Here is a 20722-nt window from a genome sequence, read left to right on the forward strand (position 1 = left end):
TTGGATGGTTTGTGTTCATGCTCAGTTATAAAGGTTACAGAGTTTGTAGCATGGGAGAAAAAAAAAAACATGCCTCATCTCTGAGAATATCAAAGTTTGCTCAGTTTGTCTCCTGAATAATACAGTGGCAGAGGAGTGATAATTGAAACTCTAATCCACGGTATTTTCTTTAGCTAACAATGATATTCCTTTGTCAGAGAGACATGATTGGCTTCCCACGCTGAAATCTGTCAGAAGAATATCCAGAGAAATCCTGCCTGAAACCTGGTAATCCTTAGTATCTCCTTTCACCAGGCAAGATTTCTCTCTGTTGTGCACAGGTACTTAGCTTTGTACGGGATTGTCTGCGATACCAAATAGGCTATTTGGGAATTTAATGGGTACTAGGTGTTGGGGAGCGCTCCATTCCTACTGGGGATATGGCTCATCAGTACCCACCCACCCCCCCCCCTCTGGCTCAAACCTCCATTCTGCAAAAACAACACGCGGCCAACACAGCACAGCTCCACACAGACAATATGACCTAAAGATAGACCGAGGAAAGCAATTCATGAATGTGGCAGGTCTGACATTACAACCTGCCTCACTGTTTATTGTTCTATTGTGTCAGTATTTGATAGTGCCAATCAAAATCTCCACCATCACTCACACTGACAACATTTATAAACTGTTTTATGTCATCTGGTGAGATGCCCGTGTCATTTCCTGGTGAACTCCTCTTAAAGAAACTGTAATATGTGAAACAACTGGTCACTATCAGGTTTGCATCACCGTGTTTTGTGTTGTGGTGTTACTGAACGGACAGCTTCTGTAAAGTGACTTCATGCATCTTTTAATATGCTGCAGTATGCTTTGCAGCTGGTAAGTGTTTCTAGACTATTAGGGCTAAAGCCTCCCTATACTCGAATATATAATAAAGATAATTTTGACAAACACTAAAGAGCTTAATGTCACAGGCAGGAAACTATCAAGACTACCTTAAACAACCAACTTGTAATAGCTCCACGTTTAATTTACTGACTTAAAGTTCTTTGTTTATTTAGTTTGTTTCGCCTCACTCTATTATCTACTGATTGATGCTTTGGTGAAGTTATTCCAGTAAAATGCCAGGTGGTGAAGCTGATCATTTTGCTCCTCCAAACACTCGTAGAGTGATTATGGGAAAATTCTCTATTACACAAAAAGTGATGTGTTAACAATCTTGGTAGCTTCTTCATGTTACGGCCACAATTTCAGTATTGTCTGCCGTGTATGGATTTTCTCTTTCTTTCTTTTTTTTACAATTTCAAATGAGTAAAATGTTATTCCATTGTAGCTGTGGGAAACACAATGATTAGCTCAGACACACCTCGCCCCGCTCTCTCGCTCTCTGTCTTGCTAACAAACATATCTGTCATTGTCGGACTGGCTGTCGGGAGCACCGGGAGAAATCCTGCCCCGTCGGTGTGGCAGTGTCCTGTCAAAAAATCCATAAAGCTTTTACCGGCCCTCTCTGTGTACCTGTTATTCGGGACTATTGGTTTGACACAAAGTGAAGCAATGGAGCTGTACATATTGTTCAGTTATTTGGCACAAAGAACTTGTGAATCAAAATATTTGCAGTGGACCCCCCTCAGCTTCTGCCACAAGTAGAATCTAATTCTGTAGGAAAGACTGATGTGTCACATTTTCTTGCTCTGCCTCTTCCGTCTCCTTTACCTCTCACACTCCTTAGAGATCCCACACTTCATTAAACTGAGATATTCAAACCCCAAATGCCATGTTTTATGGATGCACCATCACACCAAATGGGAATATTCCAGATGTCTTCTCTTTCGCATGTTTTTACACACTACACCCCCGAAACTTTAAAACTTTGAGAACTCCTCTAGAATTTAGAGTAAACTTCTGTGGGTTTGTCTTTGTTTGGCTACACAGAATGAGTCTGATATCATCCCAAGCACAATTCAGGCTGCCCACAGATGTGGTTTGACTCATTAGATTGTACAAACACAATCCGACATGACAGTGTTCACCCGCATGTGATCCTGAAATGATCAGATGATAAAAGCTGTGTGGAGTCAACCGCGCGGTAACCCCATCCTGAATTTTTTGTAAAACTCTGACAAAAGAAAGGAAGGCATTGAAAAGAATTGAACTCAGATATGTCCTTTAGTATTCAAAGTTTTCTTTAACTGCATTGTGTTTTCAGACATTTAAACTGTTCACAAAAAAGATTTTTGTTGTACATCTCTAAATGTACAACACATCTGCAAATTTCTTTGTTTTGCCATAATCATAAATACCATCTGTGTTCAGTGTGTTGTTTTCTTCACAGGAGAAACCAATTTGCAAAAATCACTAAGCACTAATGTCCATAAAATGAGATTGCTACAAATACTTGTTATAGTATTCCAACAACAGCAGGCAGTGTTCATCATCAGTAAAAGCCTTCCAGAGTTGAAGCCTCACTTTCACCAACCATTTACCTTTATGCCTCCCAAACATACTGATAAGCATTTGGTCGGATTTAATGACAGTCGATAATCACCGTCTCTGATAGGTTCCCTAAAGGACACCTCCCATGGTGCTTTTGCTTTCCTGCCTTCTACTTGATTGAATCATAGTGTGTGGCTTGTGGCCTGAAGATCAGTGAAAGCCACCAGGAGGCTAAACGCTTTGCTGTCCTTTATTCTTGATCACCATTTTAGACAAAAGCTGCAGAGAGGAATGGATTAGGTGACCTGTGGGTGGGAACCTGGCAATGAGACAAACCCCAACACTGGTGCAGCTGGAAGGCAATTCACTGACAAACATGCAGCATACTGAACAGTAGCATGGCCAGAAATATTAATTTGTGTCAGCCTGTGGGATATAATGTGTGCAAGAACCAAATCAAAGAGATCTGTATATCAACATAACCATTTTTTACTTTTATTTTAAGATCTCATTAAAACACCATTCAATGATTTCTGCAGTAACATTATAGCACAACTGAACACACTACTACATCACATCAAATTTTTTTAATAGCAAAGGTAACCACACAGCCATAATTTTCTTTTTAGTCTCTAAGCTATTTGCAAAATGCCACTACAGAAACGATCTGACCAGTGTGCCACTTACATAAACTAAGAAAGCATCATGTATCCAACAATATGGCAAAGTGTCAAATTAGCACAGTTCAGCTTTATTTATAAGCTATCATAACATTCAAAACTACAGAGTAATGTAAGAGTTACAGTTTGAAACAAATTGCGTATGCATTAAGATGAAAATCATCTACACTTAGCCATTGCTTTTGTCCTGAGCGGGAATGAGATTACTTTAGGCTGACATGTTGGTTCGTCTTTGACTGATAGATCTGCCACAGTTTTAGCTGAACTCAACTCGATTCGCCTTCCTTGGTTTTCCATAAGGAAAAGGTATGTAGTATTTTTTTTTTGGTATCACCTCCACCGTGGTTCCACATGAGCTGAGGTGACACCATCAGGTGACGTGACACAGACTGGTCAGAGAGAACCGTCACTAATGCATCATCATTGAGCGAGATGAGGTAATCTGAACAAACCCGCCATTTTTAAATAGTCAAGCTACTGTACACATCTCACTGTGGCCTGTTACATTTCTGTTAGTTACTGTTTTAGTATGGCAACCCACAAAACCACCCAATGGTTAATTGAGGAGGACAGAACCCAGAACCCCACATACAGCACAGTGCAAAGGGGCAGCTGCATGTGCACTAATAAGTTAGCTTACAGCTGTTTCCAGATGGTTCTGCAGGGTGGTGAGGAGAAATTCAGTCTTTGGGGAATCGGGTAGAAAAGGCGCCAGTTCTTGTGATGAAGTTGCTTCAGTTTTGAGAAATCTTCATGCAATGCACATGTCCCCTTTGGGGAATTTTTTTTTTTTTTTTTTTTTTTTTTTATATGGCAAATGGCTGTCTATATGTTAAAGCTTGGTTGCAGTCTTTCCTGTTTCATCCTTATGCTATCTGCAGTCAGGTCCTTACTGGTAAGCAGTAACAGCAAACTACATGCGCATGAGTGTGAACACCATTTAATTAATTTCAGTTGCACAATGGTTTCTGGTGATTTAAACTGGACTAGACTAATAGAAATTGTGTGACATTGAGCTTCTTATTACCAGCAGAGGAAAGTTCCGTTTCTTGATTAAACAGATAATAGTCATCACTCTGTTTGACGGTGTCACTGATGGTAGTCCACAGGAACATGATTAATATGTGGTTGAGTCCCTCCACCCCTTTGCCTGGCCATTCTTTTTCAGGCATAAATCAGCAAAGGACTTCTACTGGAAGTTAATTACAGCCGGAAAAAACCTTCACAAGAATTCAGCTGCAGGTGATGACAGCACACCAAGTTGTAAAGTGAGCTGCCTGTCTCCTGTGCATGAACTCATCATTGTTAATAATGAGGTCCACAAGCGTGATGTCATTTGCAAACAGAAATAAATTAACTGATGGGTATTAGGATGTAAAATCTTTTGTGTTGGAGTTAAGACAGCAAACATATTTTAGATATGATGGAGTGGGAGGCATATGTCAGGTTCTACCTTCAATCTGTCAGAAAATGCCAGCAGACTGAAGGATGACATACCTGAATCTGAAGTTCATAAAATGGTACTGCAGCAATCTGTGTTCTGGTGTGTGAAGATAAAATCTAGGTCAAAAGCTGATTATGTCACAGACTGATTTTTCTTGTAGACAAACTTCAGGCAGTCGAACAGTGGAATGAGACATATTCAAAAGCGTTGTTTCGGAAATAGGGCTTTCTTATGTCTAAGCTGTGTGTTGCTGGCCTTCAGCGAACATGGTTGGAGGTGACCTATATTGTCCTTGAACAATTTCAGGTGAACCATATGCTTGATTTTTTTTTTTAAAGTAATACCCTCAGCATACAGCCATTTTCTTTGGACCCTTCCCCCTTACTTACAAACCCTTCCCAACCCCCAACCCCAGTAACTCAAACAAGCAAAGCATGAGGAATATAACTTGGTGTACCCTAGTATAAACCTGAGTATGTCTGGTTAACTTTAAACTCCACAACTAACTTCTTTCCATTATCATCCAGTATTAAGTAAAGGTAAGAATGACTGCAGAGACGAAAGTAGCAGTCATTAATATACGTAAAGATCAGTAGTGACATTTTGGTCCTATCAGCTATTAATTGAATGTGGTGGAGAAATTACAAATGAGGACAAAGTGAGACAGGATTTATGTTTGCGCTATATGGCAAAACCAACTGACCTCACTGTGAATAATGACATTTATTCACAGAATCTCACTCTCTTATATTTTTAACATGTGCCCTGTATTCTGTTTTAGTTGATCAATTTGCCTTGTATATCAATTTGTATTGTGAGGAAATATGAAAGCTCTGGCCACTGACAATGAAAAATGACATGTAGCAAAGCATTACCAAATTTCAAATACATAACACTGCTATTGTTTGAAAAAATGTAAAAAAAAAAAAAAAAAGGTTTACCATTACAAAAAACCTTCAGGATTCAAATTTACATTTGCCAAATGTATGAAATTTAAAGCTTATATGTCTTGCTTTCCTTTAATGGATCTATTCTTTCTTTAACCTTCTTGCCCTTCTCCCTCAGTTCAAAGCTCTCATCTTTCTGTGTTTATCACTGCTGAATTTGCCAGGCTCCAAGTCAAGCTGTTGCTAAGAGCAAATCAATGAGGAGCTATTCTTTACTGTAGACTCCTTTGGTGGAGTGCTCTTCTGGAAGACCTCCAGCACAGGCTCACTCAACAAGTCTGCTCATGTACAATGGCCATTGGCACCGGACACAAGCTTTTGTGCTTTAAGCTACTTGAGTGCTTCTGTGCTTCCACTTGAACATTTGTTTAGTTAGAAATTGTTACATTTATATTCATTCATATGATAATGTGAAACATTAACTACAACTTTAATCCAGAACTTTGAGAATATTAATGTCAATCATGCTTTATTTTCATAAAATAGTTTTAGAGGACTGGTTTGACTTTTCTGTTTCATGTCTCACTGCATAGCATGGAATTTTGTCATTAGCTAAGCAGCTAAACACATTTCAACATCAAGATTACATTTTATATCATAGGCTATGGCAATAGCAGCTCTTTCTGACTGTCAGTTTGCGCCTTCCTTCATAAGGTACCTGGCAACGAAAATTCTGCGTCCATGGTATCCATGGTGTTGAAAGGTGTGCTCAGTAGGTGTGCTGAGATAAAATTGTCCCAGATCCTGATGAAAACACCTATGTTGCATGCATAAACACATACATGTGCATGTGCATGACCATACGGTACACTTAACAGTCCTGGTTTGGAGGTTTCAAAGTATGGTCACCCTAGCTTAGCATCAACATGTTAGCATTATCATGATGAGCATACTGATGCTTACATGTAGTTCAAAGCACTGCAGAGCCTAAGTACAGCCTCATAGTGCTCATATGGTTATAGACTTGATAGTAAAATAGGAAAGGATGAATCCAACAAAATTTCAGGTTAGAAATATCAGAAAATAATATGTTGATTTGAGGTGGTGACGTACTGACACAGTGGCACAGTGGCCAACTACAAAAATGTAAAATAGGACCTGTGGTGCATAGTAACACACATTGTAAGCTGGAAAAAGAAAACGAGAGTAGCCTGGTTTTCAAACACAGCCAGCAGTTTCACTTTCAATCCTCCCTCCTCTTTTTCTTGTCCTTCTTGTATAGCCCTGGGCAAAATTAATTTAGCTATTCCTCATTCACAGCAGGTTTGTTAGTTTTGCTTTAGTCTTTGACTCCCTGAAGATTTCTGTAATTACAGATTCTCGCCACTGTGAATAAAAGTGGTGTGTATGAGTGTGGTCTGTGTTAGTTTGTCTTTACGTGATATTACACAAGTAATTTCTGGGTTTACGTGTTCCTATGGGCGATTGTATGTCTCTTTCTCTTAATTTATGTAGGTGTGTGTGTGTGTGTGTGTGTGTGTGTGTGTGTGTGTGTGTGCCTACAATATACAGCTCTCCTTTATTTAATATCGGAGGTTCAAAAACACTCGTGTGTGTACCCTTTGGGTCTTTGAAGCTTTGTGTTAATGGGTGGGTTATATTATGCATGCACCACCGCTTTGACTCCTCAGTGTTTCTAATGAAAAGACAAAAAAGAAGTTCTTTCTTTTAAGGTGTCCCAAGTTATTGAAAGAAAAGCTTTCTAATTTTTCCAGGTGCAGTTCAAAGAACAAAACTTACTGCCAGCCTGACACATTTATCAGATTACCATTTCATATTTTCAGTAATACGAGGGAGCAATATATTGAATGGCGCCCACAGGAGGCCTTCACTCTGTAACCGAGACAAATCATAAATCAAGTATCAGTCAGAGTCTTCTTTCTTTCTTTTTCTTTTTACTGTTGCAAATCAATAGCAAGGTGCAAATGAGATCGGAGCTAATCATTTTCATCTCCTTCTTTCCAATATCTTCTCAAGCAACAAGATGGGTGGGATTTTTGGGATGCACAGGTATGAGAGGAATACAATCCAGCAAGAAATAGATTACAGTTTAACACCGACTGATTCATTTTATTTCTGTGAGTTATCAAGGGGGAGAATTATTAATATTATATTTACAAGGTATGGTTGTTTACAACTTTGGATCCCAGAGGCTGCTGCTAACACAAACAGTTTATTTCTTACATTAATTATTAAATATATAATACCATATATAAGGTGCTCCATGGCAAATATTTAAATTGACAAGTACAAATAAATTCTGAACAATATGGAGCAAGCAAACAGACAAATAACACATTGTGATTGGCCACTGAGCCCAGTCCCAGCATACGCACGCAGCACGCTCTCATGTACACCAGGCACACAGAGAGGGCCGGTAAAAACTTAATTGATTTACTGAAGGTCAACTGGCCCAGCAATGATTACCCCCTGGTGGTCAGTCCGACTAAGACCATAGACTGTATATTAAAATGGATGGCTCCGAACACCACAAACACGGCCGTGAGATTACATTTGGTCACTTAAATTAGCTGAGGTGATGTCTGGAGGACAGTTAGCGGTGACACACACTGCAGTTCCTCAACTGGCCATTTGAGGAACTGCAGTTTTTGAGACTTCTGTGTTAGCTTCATTCTTCAGCCCAGAGGTTGCTGCTTGACTATGACAGACGGGTCTGTTGTGTGTTAGTGAGAGTGAGACAGTGAGAGTGAGAGGACAGGGCAAGGAGGGGCTGAGAAAATCATGGCTCTGCACACAGCTCTACAATGAAATAAGATTTTATCTATTTGAAATAGTAAAAAAAAAAAAAAAAGTCAAGCTGAAACAATTAGACAATAGACAGAAAACGATCAAATATTTTGATCATCAATTATGCAATATGAAACATGTTCTTCATATAAATATTGTGTAAACCAGTAAAGTGTTTTTCTGGGAACTAATGAGCAGAAAAAAACACTGGTTAATGGATGAAAGCATGTTCCTGGCTGTACGTTGCAGTTTATCTTGGCTAAAGCTGCTGTTACTCTATAGCAACAGCTTGTCAGTACAGTGAAGAGTCATTTGTGTAATCCAAACTCTTGTCTGTTGATTTTAGCTTTTCAGTGGTCTTACCATGACAGGTCGTTTCTGGGAACATCTGAGAGGGAATTGATTCAGTTGCAGGAAGTGAAGGAAGGAATGAACAGAGACAAATGTAGATATGGAGTCATTTGTCTTTTGAAAGCTGTATTTTTGAGCCAATGGCTGATAGGGTGCCAAGTGTCTTTGTGTGTGTGTGTGTGTGTGTGTGTGTGTGTGTGTGTGTGTGTGTGTGTGTGTGTGTGTGTGTGTGTGTTTGTGTGTGTGTGTGTGTGTGTGCGCGTGTGTGTGTGTGTGTGTGTGTGTGTATGTGTGTGTGTGTATGTGTGTGTGTGTGTGTGTGTGTGTGTGTGTGTATGTATGTGTAAGACTTAAGGTGATAGAAAACACTCTCACAGTTTCCTGCATCGCTCAGCCATGCGACCAGGATGGTTTCTCCACCTGGAGATCGATGGGAGTCTTTTAGTGTGAGGATCAAAGGTCTTCATCTACTTCTTAAAACACACACACTCTGCACAAAGAGCAGAAAGCACTTACACACAGCGGGAGAGCACTTTATCCAGTCTTTTGACCTTAGCATGTTGTGTGGAAAACTTGAGTGCATGATGTCAAGCCCATCAAACTTTTGTGGAAATTGACAGAAAATGACCACAGTAGCAATAAGTATAATGTCAGTGTGAACAGAAGTTAGTCATGCAGCTTTGTAGCTGAACTGTCACTAGCATCAGTCTTGCACACAGCAAGTACTTGGCAACTTCTATTGGGCTTTGTTTTAAATCTTTTGGGTCTCCTTCACTAACAGTGTCTCCTATGCAATATGTTTTTGTACTGCTGCTTTGCTTTGGCAAATATGTTTAGGAAGAAACAAAATATCTCCCTGGGTTACATCTACTAGCGAATTGTACAATCCGAGAATGTAGAGTCATATTCTGCAAAGACATTGAGGGGAACGTGTTGGGATGGATGACGGTGTAATCCAGATGATATTGAGTTTATTACAAATGTTTTTTTTGGGGAGACAGGACTGCTCTTAGGAAGAAAGTTAATGGGATGTATCCGATTTTGATGCTGTTGATGAAATGTGTTTAGAGGCACCTCAGTAAAACCAGCCAGAGCGGCTGCGCTCGATTGGACAAGCCATACATGCATACTCTATACTGATTTCCCCCAGGTTTTATGATATGCTAACATCCACAATGCACATCCTTACTTACCTTACTGTAGTGAAGAATGGCTGAAAAATTAATTTTGTTTGTCTCTGAATATGAAACTCTGCTCTTGGAATTGAGTAAAAAATCTCAAGCATGGCAGAAATGATCAGGGAGGATGGGAAAAGCACATTGGAAAAATAATATTTGCAACCGAAACTTCAGTAAACTTCACAGTCCTCAGGTGAGACAGTTAATGGCCGGAGATACACTGATATTATATAAGTGGATAAATGGAAGGCGCTACATTTCCTGGGGACACAAGAGGAACGTTTTGTTAATATTGTTATAATAAAAATAATAATATTTAGGGATATATGCCTTAAGTGGGACCATATTTTCATCACAGGCCGACAAGACAGGGGGTTTGATTTTCTCTGGCTATTAAACAACACAACTAATCCATTCTTTCTAGTATTGACAAAAGAACAATACAGAATACACTGACAACAAAATAAAATCAAAGACAACCAAAAGACATACAACCTCAGACAAACACAGGAACAAACTACAAAATCTGGCACAATTAAATTTAAACAATTAGACTTGGACCTACTTCAAGAGGATCTCAGATCTCTGACAGTGTGGTATGAGGACTGTAGTTCACTTATATAAGCAAGGGCGAGACCATATAGTGATTTGTAGATAAAAAAAAATAAGCTTCTTGATTCAATTCTACAGTAAGAGGGAGCCAGGGGAGGAAGGAGAGTTGGAATAATATAATGTCTCTTTCTTGATAATGTTAAAAGCCTTGGTGAACCATTATGAACAAGGTGGAGACTGAATGAAAAGGTCTGAATAATACAAAATTATAGTTGCAGTAATGAGGGATGGATATGAAGGTGTTGAGTCTCCAAGTCAGACACACATGAGTGATCCTGAGTTTGAAAATAGGAAACAGTTGGTTGAAGCAGAATTGAACTGCCTGGTTCATTTTTGATTATCCAAATTCAATACTAAAAGCTAATACCAGATTTTTGCTCATGACTTGCGGCAAAATCAATTAATTCATGTAAATGAAGTAAATCCACCCAATTCGTCACGTTGCTGTTGACCGACAGGAAGTCTTCCTGGCAGTGCTGACCATAGGAAGACTGAAGAGCCAGAGAATGCAAAATGGACAAGGCCATTGTAGCTTACTTTATTAGCTGTGTTGCATCATCCACTTCAATTAAATCCTCCTCTGTCCAAGTATAAATTGTTCCAGAAAAGAGCCATAATTTGCAGACAGTTTTGAGACAGGATTTGGTGGTACAAATATGTTTTGTGAAATCATTGTCCCACTGGTGACAGTTGACAGCTAGCAGTTGTCAGTTTGAGAGCTTTAAGAGTTAGAAAGCATTTTTCCCCCTTCACTAACTCTTTACTGAATGAAATATTATCTATCCTGAGAATAGAAAATAAGCAGCACCACTTCAGAGAATATAGAAAGTCGGTGGGGGAGCAATTTCAACTGACTAATGTGGTTTGCTAATGGTAAACTCACCAGCTACAGCTTTCTGGTGTAACTGATTTTCTTTCATTCATGAGTAAATAGTATGCCCTGGAGGCAGTTATTGGGGCCTGTTAGTTTGAAGTTATTCGGCTTTAAATGTAAGTAAATTAGGGTGTCATCAGCAAAACAGCAAAAAGAAATATATTATTTGGACCAAGGAGCTGTCACTGAAATAATTCTTTTTTTATAGCTTTCCTTTTTTTGTATCTTTTCCACTTATAACTTCTCATGTCGTCATATATGAATTTCATTTCCTTGGCATTGCATTTCAATTCCACCTGTCACCTTGAGCAGACTAAAGGACTGAAGAGATTTAGTCTTATTTGATAGGCTGCTAGCAATTCAGATATCTGAACACAGGCACATTCACCCTGTATATAGATACATAAAGACATAAAAACAGATATATTTCCTATTGTACTCCAAACAACAGGACAGTTGTTAAGTCTAGTGATAAAGAATTGAAAAACACAAATAGGCCATGGATTATTCCCCCTCTGCATTTGCGTAAAGGACAAGGGGTTGAGTTTTCTATGGCCTTTTCTTGTCATCTCTTTTTTTCATTTGAAAGTGAGATTTGACCAAAATGATTTGATCAAAATGGATTAGAAATGGGATGAATGATTTTATTTTCATGTGTGATCGTTTACATGGCCCATCATTCATCGAATTATTCAGACACATTCATCAACAGTAACACTGGAGTAATACGTTTTAACATTGGTGCATGGTCGTCCGAGTTAGTCTCACCAACCTATTAGTCTGTTTAACTGTCCCAAAAACTTGTTGAGATTTTTATAACCAACACTAATATTCATCCACAGCAGTGGATAAGCACAGTTAGTGCTGAGTATAATCAGGAGGCCAAATTCAGTTAGAAAATGTGCCTTAATTCTCACTAATTGATCAGTGAAGAGCCAAGAGTGGACAAATAGAAGATGTGTTGTTTTGCTTTCATTTTTTGCTAAGCTTTTGTTGTCATCTCGTTTCTCCACAGAGGGATCCCAGGAAAGAAATGCGGCACTATCATCCTGTCTGCAGAGGAGCTGAGCAATTGTCGGGTGAGTAAGCCATAATAATCTCCCCTGCCAAACACACATTAGCAGGACAACAGCTGTCAGCAAAGCCTGGTTAAACAGAATTCGCACATGAAGAGGATTGAGCAGGATGGAAGCTCGAAGGGGCAAATGAAGAGTTGGCAAGCATCCACAAACAAAGAAAACTTCCTGTTGACTGACTTCAGCTGAAAAAGTCTGTGTTCGTTCCATTGCTGCTTTTAGAAACATTGCAACATTTTCATCGTCTAGCACATCTATTATTTATTTCTATCTATCTATCTATCTATCTATCTATCTATCTATCTATCTATCTATCTATCTATCTATCTATCTATCTATCTATCTATCTATCTATCTATCTATCTATCTATCTATCTATATCACACACACACACCTCAGAATATAACAGACAGGGCAGCTGCTCTCACTCTGTGTAGTGGCCTGCAGTCTAATGAAATGGCCCAGCAACATTACGGGGTGAGTGCTAACAGTCCCCTCAACCAGTGCTGTGGCGTAAAGTGTTGGATGCTTCACTGGACTCCCAGCGAGCAGATTAGAACAGGATATTGAAAAGCAAGAGAGTGCAAAAGAGCAAATGGCAGAGAGAGAAAGAGAGAGAGAGAGAGAGAAAGAGAGAGAGAGAGAGAGAGAGAAGCAGTAAAAGAGAGAAAAAAAATGGCACAATGGAAATGAAAGAGCAAATGAGCAATGATGTGAGTGTGTGTAGAAGAGAGAGAGAACGAGTCAGACAAATAGAAGCAGATACAAAGACAGTGAAGTGAATCAATAGAGGATTATTTCATGCCCGGTGTGTACCAGCTCTTAGCCATAAAAACTGCTTGGCTGATGATAGTGTGAGACCGAGCGCTAGTTAATTAAAACACAGCCCTGTCTGACCTTGTCCCCTGCAGCCTGTGGGACACACACACACACACACACACACACACACACACACACACACACACACACACACACACACACACAAACAAGCATACACATTCACACACAATTATACATATATAGCATATAAACATGCATGCATGCACACTCACTTTCTCTTTCACTCACTGGTCTTTGTCCTCATACATACAAACACACCCACATTAACATGGAAAGCTTGACTATTTTTTATATTATTTATGGATCATATGACTGCTTTTATGTTAATGACAAACCCACAGAAAATTTTCATGTACGCCTCAGCTCTACAGAGGGTTATGTTGTTTTTCAGCTCAGTGTTGTCTGTAACTTCACTGCTTTGGTTCACTCTCTGTTTGAACTTCCCTCATAGTGCTGTTTTTGGTTGCAACTCGCAGCTGTTTTCAGCGAAAATACTATAAAATTCACTGTACACCACATAAAAAAAAGTTTGCAACTAGCAGTTTAAGAGCTAGATATTTCTCTCGAGAGTTGGTGGGGACCAAAAACAGAGCCAACAAACAGAGTCAACAGAGGACCTACATTCCACAGGTGGCCAGAAACACCTCCAACACATCTCTGAATGAACGCTAATGTTGCTCCGTATCTGCTGGATATGGAAATAGGCTAGCAAAGAAGTCAAACATGACAATATATCAGTGTTGCATTTATTGCTTGTTCTTGCTGCCCCCAAATAGTCAAAATATCAGCTACTGTATGTTCATGGACCAGCTGAAAAGGAGCACCATGATCTTTGGTACCTTCTGAGTTCGGCTAACATCTAAGCTCAGAGTCCTACCATGCTGTAGCCACACCTTAAAAGTGCCAACCATTAGCTTCATTACTGTAAAATATGCTGACAACTGTGTCTTTTCTTGTCTATAAATGCTGATTTGTCCTGATGAAGTCAGAAAACACTGACCTGCTAAAGTAGATCCAGCCACACTTATCTTCTTCTTCACCATGAGTGGTGGTTAAATTTTCATTTCTTGTTTAGACCATCACAGAGATGGATGCATTTGGGGCTCTACAAATGTTTTTAGTGAAAGTGCATTGCACAATCAAAGGACTTCATAAATATGTAATTCACAAGCTCTTTAAACTCTTAATTTTACCCTCAACTTCAAGAGCTTTAAAGTGAGACTAAGCCTTTATATCCAGACTTAATGGCAAAAGCATATTCTGTGTTTTCTTTTGTTCCAGCACTTTTCTGAAGCTATATGATCCTCATTTTGAGTAAAATATTCAAATCCAAGATTCCTTGTGTATAATTTTACACATTTCCCTGTAATTCAGCCTGACACATTCGGTATCTCTGGAAACAGTGAGACCTCGACTAGAATCTAAAATAAAGTTCTCTGGGTTTTGCAAAATGCTTGTCTGCACAACATGAGTTTGTAATGATGGCCACGGCGGTGGCTCTGGCAAAGAGGTTAACACACATTTAGCATTCATGAACTGATATTATTCATCAGTTTTCATTTGTGATGTAGTCTCAGTTTGTAAAGTGTATATGTGGAGTGAGAGTGTTTTTTTCTTTTGCTTACATTCCCAGCAGTGAGGAAATAATTTGTACAGTCACGATTTCATCAGTTTTGCACACAGTTTTCAGTCAAAGCTTCATTGCAGCACTGACCAACTGTGGTGTTTGCTTTTTGTAAAAACTTTGCCTAATTTACTATAAAACTTATTTATGATGCAGGCAGGGCAGAAAGTGTGTGCTGTGCAGTTTGTGTCTCTCTATTTTTGTTTTAATACTGCAATGGTCTACCAGTTTGAGAGGGGAATGCATGAAATAACTCTGGTTAGTGCTTATTAAATTCTTTCAGGAGGTATTCTAAACTTCTGTATAGCTGTATTTAACATTATAAACATGACAAAAAAAGTTGAACACTCCTAATAATGAGCTTCTTAACGTCTCATAGGAACAAATATGGGAATTCAGAAAGTCAACAGAGTTGTCTGTTAGTTAATATTTACATTTGGGTCTGTAGATTTTATTGACCAGAGCTGTTTAATCTTGAAACATTAATATAAAACTACAAAATGTAGACAAGTCTCTCATTGTTCTGATACCTCTTTTAATTAGTCTAACTTCAGAAATTGAACATCATTAAAATGGTGATCAAAGGGGGAGCAGCTAAAGATAATAAACTTAGGTTATAGCAAAATGTTTGACAGCAGAAACTATCAAATAAGTAGCTTTGCAGAGGGAGAACATTACTGAGCCTATAATGACTGGCACAGGACATGAAAGCACACACGCTTGAAGTGCAAGTCAGCTTTGGCGTAGGAGGAGGAAACAGCTCTGTCCAAAGTCAAAAATATCTGCCTATCAGCACCTCTAGAACTCACTAATTAACATGTTGTATATAATTTGTTTAAACTGTGCGAACAGTGAAATGTAAAGATGAGTTGTGGTTTTTTGCTTGGAATTATGTGCATTTAACTCAGGAGAGAAGTGATCATGGGTTTTTCTCAAAGGATCAAACTATATTCCTTTAACATGGAACTATAAGTGTGGATAAAAGAAATTCACCTATAAAAGAGAAGAGTTGAGGAAAAAAGGTGTTTGGTTAAAGGTAGGGTTATACTCAGAGCGACATGCTGTCCAACCATGATGAAAAAGTGTTAATAGCTGGCCATCACTGAAAGTGGCTGACGCGGCATCGTTAACATATGTGGATAATAGCGCACATTTTCCGACAGTCTCTCCTGAAAGTGATTCATGGTGGTGCACACAGTTGTTCACATGTAAAGAAATCAAGAATGAGAGCTCAGGAGAGAGGCTGAAGCCTTGGTTCCTCTCTCACCTCCACACAGCTGACCAGTCAGGTGTGAAGTGAGTGTAAAGGTTGGACTGTCAGTTCCAGAAAGTTCCAGAAATGGTCAGACACAGCGACGTCAAAAAGATGCTGAAGCTATTCAACCATCCAACCAGCAGTTCTACAGAAGCGCACCGGCAGCTGATGACAGCATCCATGACAGCATTCAGAACCAGTCTATTCAAAGAGGAGGGAACTGAATATAACAGCAGCAATTATCATAACAGCTACCAGCTTTCACACACATTTTCTCATAACCGCAAAGTAACATTAACTGCCTAAGTATATAACCTGGAGACAAACTAATTAGAAATATTGCCACAAATGTCCCATCGTGCATGACCCTTCCCTCTCTACCTGCCACACTGACTGACTCTATTGTAATTATTTATGCTATTATTTTGGCCAAAGGGTACGACAGATTCAACAACCAAATGTAGGGTAGGAGAAAGCAGGTCTGATCATTTTCAATTAGCAGATTTCCACAACAGATTGACTTTGATAAATGTAAACCATATGGACAAAATACCATGAGGGCTTGAAGAAAAGAGCTGCAAATGAGGAAAAAATTGTTCTCCCATTTGATCAAGTTTATGAGGCGTGCAGTAAAGTCATCAATTTAAGTATATTGCAATATTTTGCCAACTTCATGTGCTGGTTATTAAAAGTTTTTGGAGCTATCTAAACTCTATGACTATCAAAATATTGCGTTTTATAAATTTGATTAACTCCCACTTAACAAACACTTATCAACACACCCGAAGCAACCAATTTGCACGGGTGGCTACGACTCCATGCAAATACAAAGTTTTCGGAGGGGGCTTCACTCTGAAGCAGCTTCAAAACAGAGTTCATTGGGAGACTGTTTTAATTCCTGATCCTGCAGGATTTCTGACAAACACAGGACCACTCCTTCACAATATCACAATAGGAAAAATCTGTTTGGAATATAAGATTCATGTACTTTCTATGGATTTTCTTAATTGCTCAAATGTTATTGAGCTGATATTAAAAAGATATCAACTACCACTAAAGAATGAAATGCCTTTTAAATAATTAGAAATAAAAAGCGCTTCAACAGATTTTCATAGCACAAAATACAAACTAGATACTGGATCATCTGATTGTATAAAATTAAACCTAATTATGATAGCCTCTCATGCTTTCATGTGTGAAATTTCATTGACAACGCTGACTGCCTGCTCCTGCCCTCACTACTATACTATTACTGAATCCTACAAGGCTGGGATCCCTGTCCAGTTGCAGCAAAGCAATCTAAGCCTGGTACATGTATAAATTTTATTTCTAACATATTTGCAACAGGATATGTGAGCAGTGCAGAGTGGGAGCAGAGCAGCATGATTTTGCCTGAGGCATGTCTCTGTGTTCCCTCGCACTTCAAGATAAAGCTGCACCACACGAACAAGCTGATACAACCCCAAGAGGATTTTCATTTTGCTTTATTTGGTCAAATTTGATATCTGGACTGCTTTGCAGTCTACATGTTTGGCGATAAACAGCCAGTGGGGATATTCCCCGATGTCCAGTACACTCCATTTAGCTAGAACATTAAAACAGGTAACTGATTTTAATGTTGTGCACAAACACAACACACTAGAGGACATTGGACTTCAACCAAAGTAATCACAGCAAACAAAAAAGACGCATCTGTTAGTTGATGGCACCAAACCATTGCAATAGCAGCCACAGTAAAGATGCTGCTGAGCAGCGCAGTCAAAGTTTAGTGCAGATTAAGCACATTTATTGCACTTGGGACAAAAGAATATTTAAACCTATTGCTGCGGGACCTGAGCTCCGGCCAGAAGGGAGAAGAACAAATTACTCCACGAGTGGGTGGTCAGAGCTGGCCAAGACTGACAGTGCCTTCTTCAAAACATGCCTGTTATAGATATCTGCTAAAGAAAGCTGCTGCATGCCAATTATTTTGCCAGATACTTCAACAATGTTATTTTTGTTATGCACTGTAAGGTGCCCACATCAAGAAATCAAACAGAAGGTTAAAATGGACTCTTTATAGAATAAGTCCACCAGTGTCTTATCCACATTAAAAGTATTCAGTCTACACAAAAACACTGAATCTTGAAGGCCCCTTTTTGCGGATTGTGGTTTGTTGAGTTCAAAATTCAAGTTCTTGTCAATCACTGTTCCCATGGTACTTGTAGCACTCAACCTAATCAGCAGGTGAGCCCTTAATTATAATTGTGGAGATTGAGTGAGAGGTTTCGCTGAAGGTGATGACCATATGAGTCAAGCCAATAATGAAAAATAATTACAAGTTAGTTTTAAATCACATTACGGATGGTTCAGGATGAACTTTCAAAACATGCCATGGACATACACCAATCAACCACAACATTACTGGTTTTAACCAAGCCTCAAGTCACACCTTACCCCTAACCTTAACCAAGACCTCACAAATGACATTTTGCCTCATCAGGACCGGGGTTCGGTTCCCATGAGAGCCGCATATACACAGAAACACACATACACACACACACGGCTCTTCTCTCCTGTCACAAACACACCATCATTACTCCACGGAGGGTGTGAACGTGTCCCTTCCTAGCCTGGCCCCCCTCTTTAAATATTGATACTCTGATTCTCTCCATATTAGCAAATGGCTGTTGATCACAGACCTTTGCAACAGAGTGTGTTCGTGCCACAGAAGCTTAATGAGGCAGGAACAGATGCATATTTAATATGCCCAACACATTCCATCATCATAAATGCTTTTATGTGCCCATTAGCTCCGCAGAGATTTCCTGGTGTATCCTTCCACCTCCGGACTCAGAGCGGCAGTGTTGCCAGATTTCGCTTGTTCGCTACCGTGAACAACTTAATCGGCGAGTCACAGAATGGTCTCATTGTTATCATCTCTATATAAAACCAGTCTGTTCTCTCATTCTCCTCCTGATAGTTTAACTGATCTATATCTAAAATCTTTTTTTTTCAGAGAAGAGTAAATGTGCTGGGGTTAACACGACATGGCCAATGTGGTTACTAAGGCAACCTGACATTTTACTTAATACATGCTAGAAAAATAGAAACTGTCAGGCTGCAGCAGATGAATGTACAGCACTCCCTGAGGACCTCACAAGCTTAGCGTAAATGTTGCCAGTGAGATTACATTTTATCTGCTGTAGTAAGTGTCAGCTCCATTTACTGTCATTGTTGTGACATTACTGACGAACTTGCTCACAGTAACGAATCAACTTGCACTGCATGGATTCACTGTCTCGACTGGGTTAATAATTAACAATCTCAACAAGTCTCTTTACTTTCCCATACATTTCATTTTTCACACCCAAAATTAGTTTTGCTGTTTTCAGACAGGAAAACTGACTGTCTTTAAAATTAGACTGAATGAAGGCTGCGATCTTACGACACTGTTGCACTGTAGCCTTGGGAGAGAAAAACTGGAGCCTGTGGCTGTTTCTTTAATCACTTTCATTAGCTGTAATATGTCCTCAGAGTTTTAAAACTTTATAAGTGCTGCAATCTAAACTGGAAGACTGAACACTGTTTTCATGTGCACACAGAGTCACAGTCAGCACTTGTTGAAGTCAAGCACTTGTTGAAACAGAAAACAGGCAGAAAGATACAGGGATTAAATGAAATCTGTTGCTACAGCACATATTTCTATTTCCACAGTTCCGATGATATGAGCATTTAGCTGCTTCTGACAATCAGTACGCAACATGGGAACTAACATTCCCCCAGAGGATTAAATGAGTGTTATAAAGATAATGAAACAGAGTGGGATAGTAGGGTCTGATGTTTTGTGTGTGTGTGTGTGTGTGTGGGGGGGGGGGGGGGGGGGGGGGGGTGGTCAAATGGCAGACAAGTGGTGTGTATGTATCCTCGGGGTGAGGACGGGAATACAGATAAAGTTCCTCCCACAGCTGGAGTGGAGTGGATCTGTTCACGAGTCTGTCATGGGGAGGTGTGTGCTGCACACTGCCTGGCTGTGTGTGATAAAGAAACAGAGTACACAGTGGCAAGATGCATACAGGCATTAAAATGGGTATCGGCATATGTGCACAGAAACATTCCTGCTTTCACTCTTACACGCAGTCTTTCACACTTGCAACCTCATGCACATTCTTCTGCTGATTTGCCACTCGGCACGCAACCAGACACGAGGTGCAAGCTGCAACATTAAAAAGCTATTAAGCTATCATTAGTGGCACTTTGGCTGCCCAGTGTAAAGCCTTGGGCTCTGACAACAACAGCAATCTACTGTTTTAGCATCTGAATGTACTGTAATGAACCCACTGTGTTCCAGAGATTAGCTACAGCCCATATGCCAGAGATAAGTCGGGTCCCTTCCCTGCACTGCCACCACACAGGGAGAGCCAAGAGCAAGGAGGGGTGATAGTAAACAAGTAGTACAAGTCTCAACAGCACACAAGTGATTTATATTCGGGGTTTGGTAAAAGCTCAACATTTCATGATAAACAACTGGTGGAAAAAATGCACCATCAGGCTTATTTGTTAGAGCGAGGGGGTGTACTACAGAGGAGGAGTTTGCAGTGATAATTAATCTCCCAGCATCTGCTGCTGGTCTTTGATTTATTTGAGGTAGATAATATAGCTTTTTTTATGGTGTTTGTTAGTTTATCTTTTATAT

General features: G+C 39.5%; 1 protein-coding gene across 3 annotated transcripts in view; it reads left to right on the forward strand.

The window, feature by feature from the left end:
- Positions 1-20722, forward strand: part of cpne5b (copine Vb) — a 122843-nt gene that overhangs the window by 66492 nt on the left and 35629 nt on the right. For all 3 annotated transcript variants that reach the window (XM_056405238.1, XM_056405248.1, XM_056405255.1), the window contains one exon: positions 12268-12331. In XM_056405238.1, the coding sequence (XP_056261213.1) occupies positions 12268-12331 (64 nt within the window). The remainder of the gene's footprint in view (positions 1-12267; positions 12332-20722) is intronic.

This window comes from Seriola aureovittata, chromosome 2 (assembly GCF_021018895.1).
Source record: "Seriola aureovittata isolate HTS-2021-v1 ecotype China chromosome 2, ASM2101889v1, whole genome shotgun sequence".
NCBI classification, from domain to species: Eukaryota; Metazoa; Chordata; class Actinopteri; order Carangiformes; family Carangidae; genus Seriola; species Seriola aureovittata.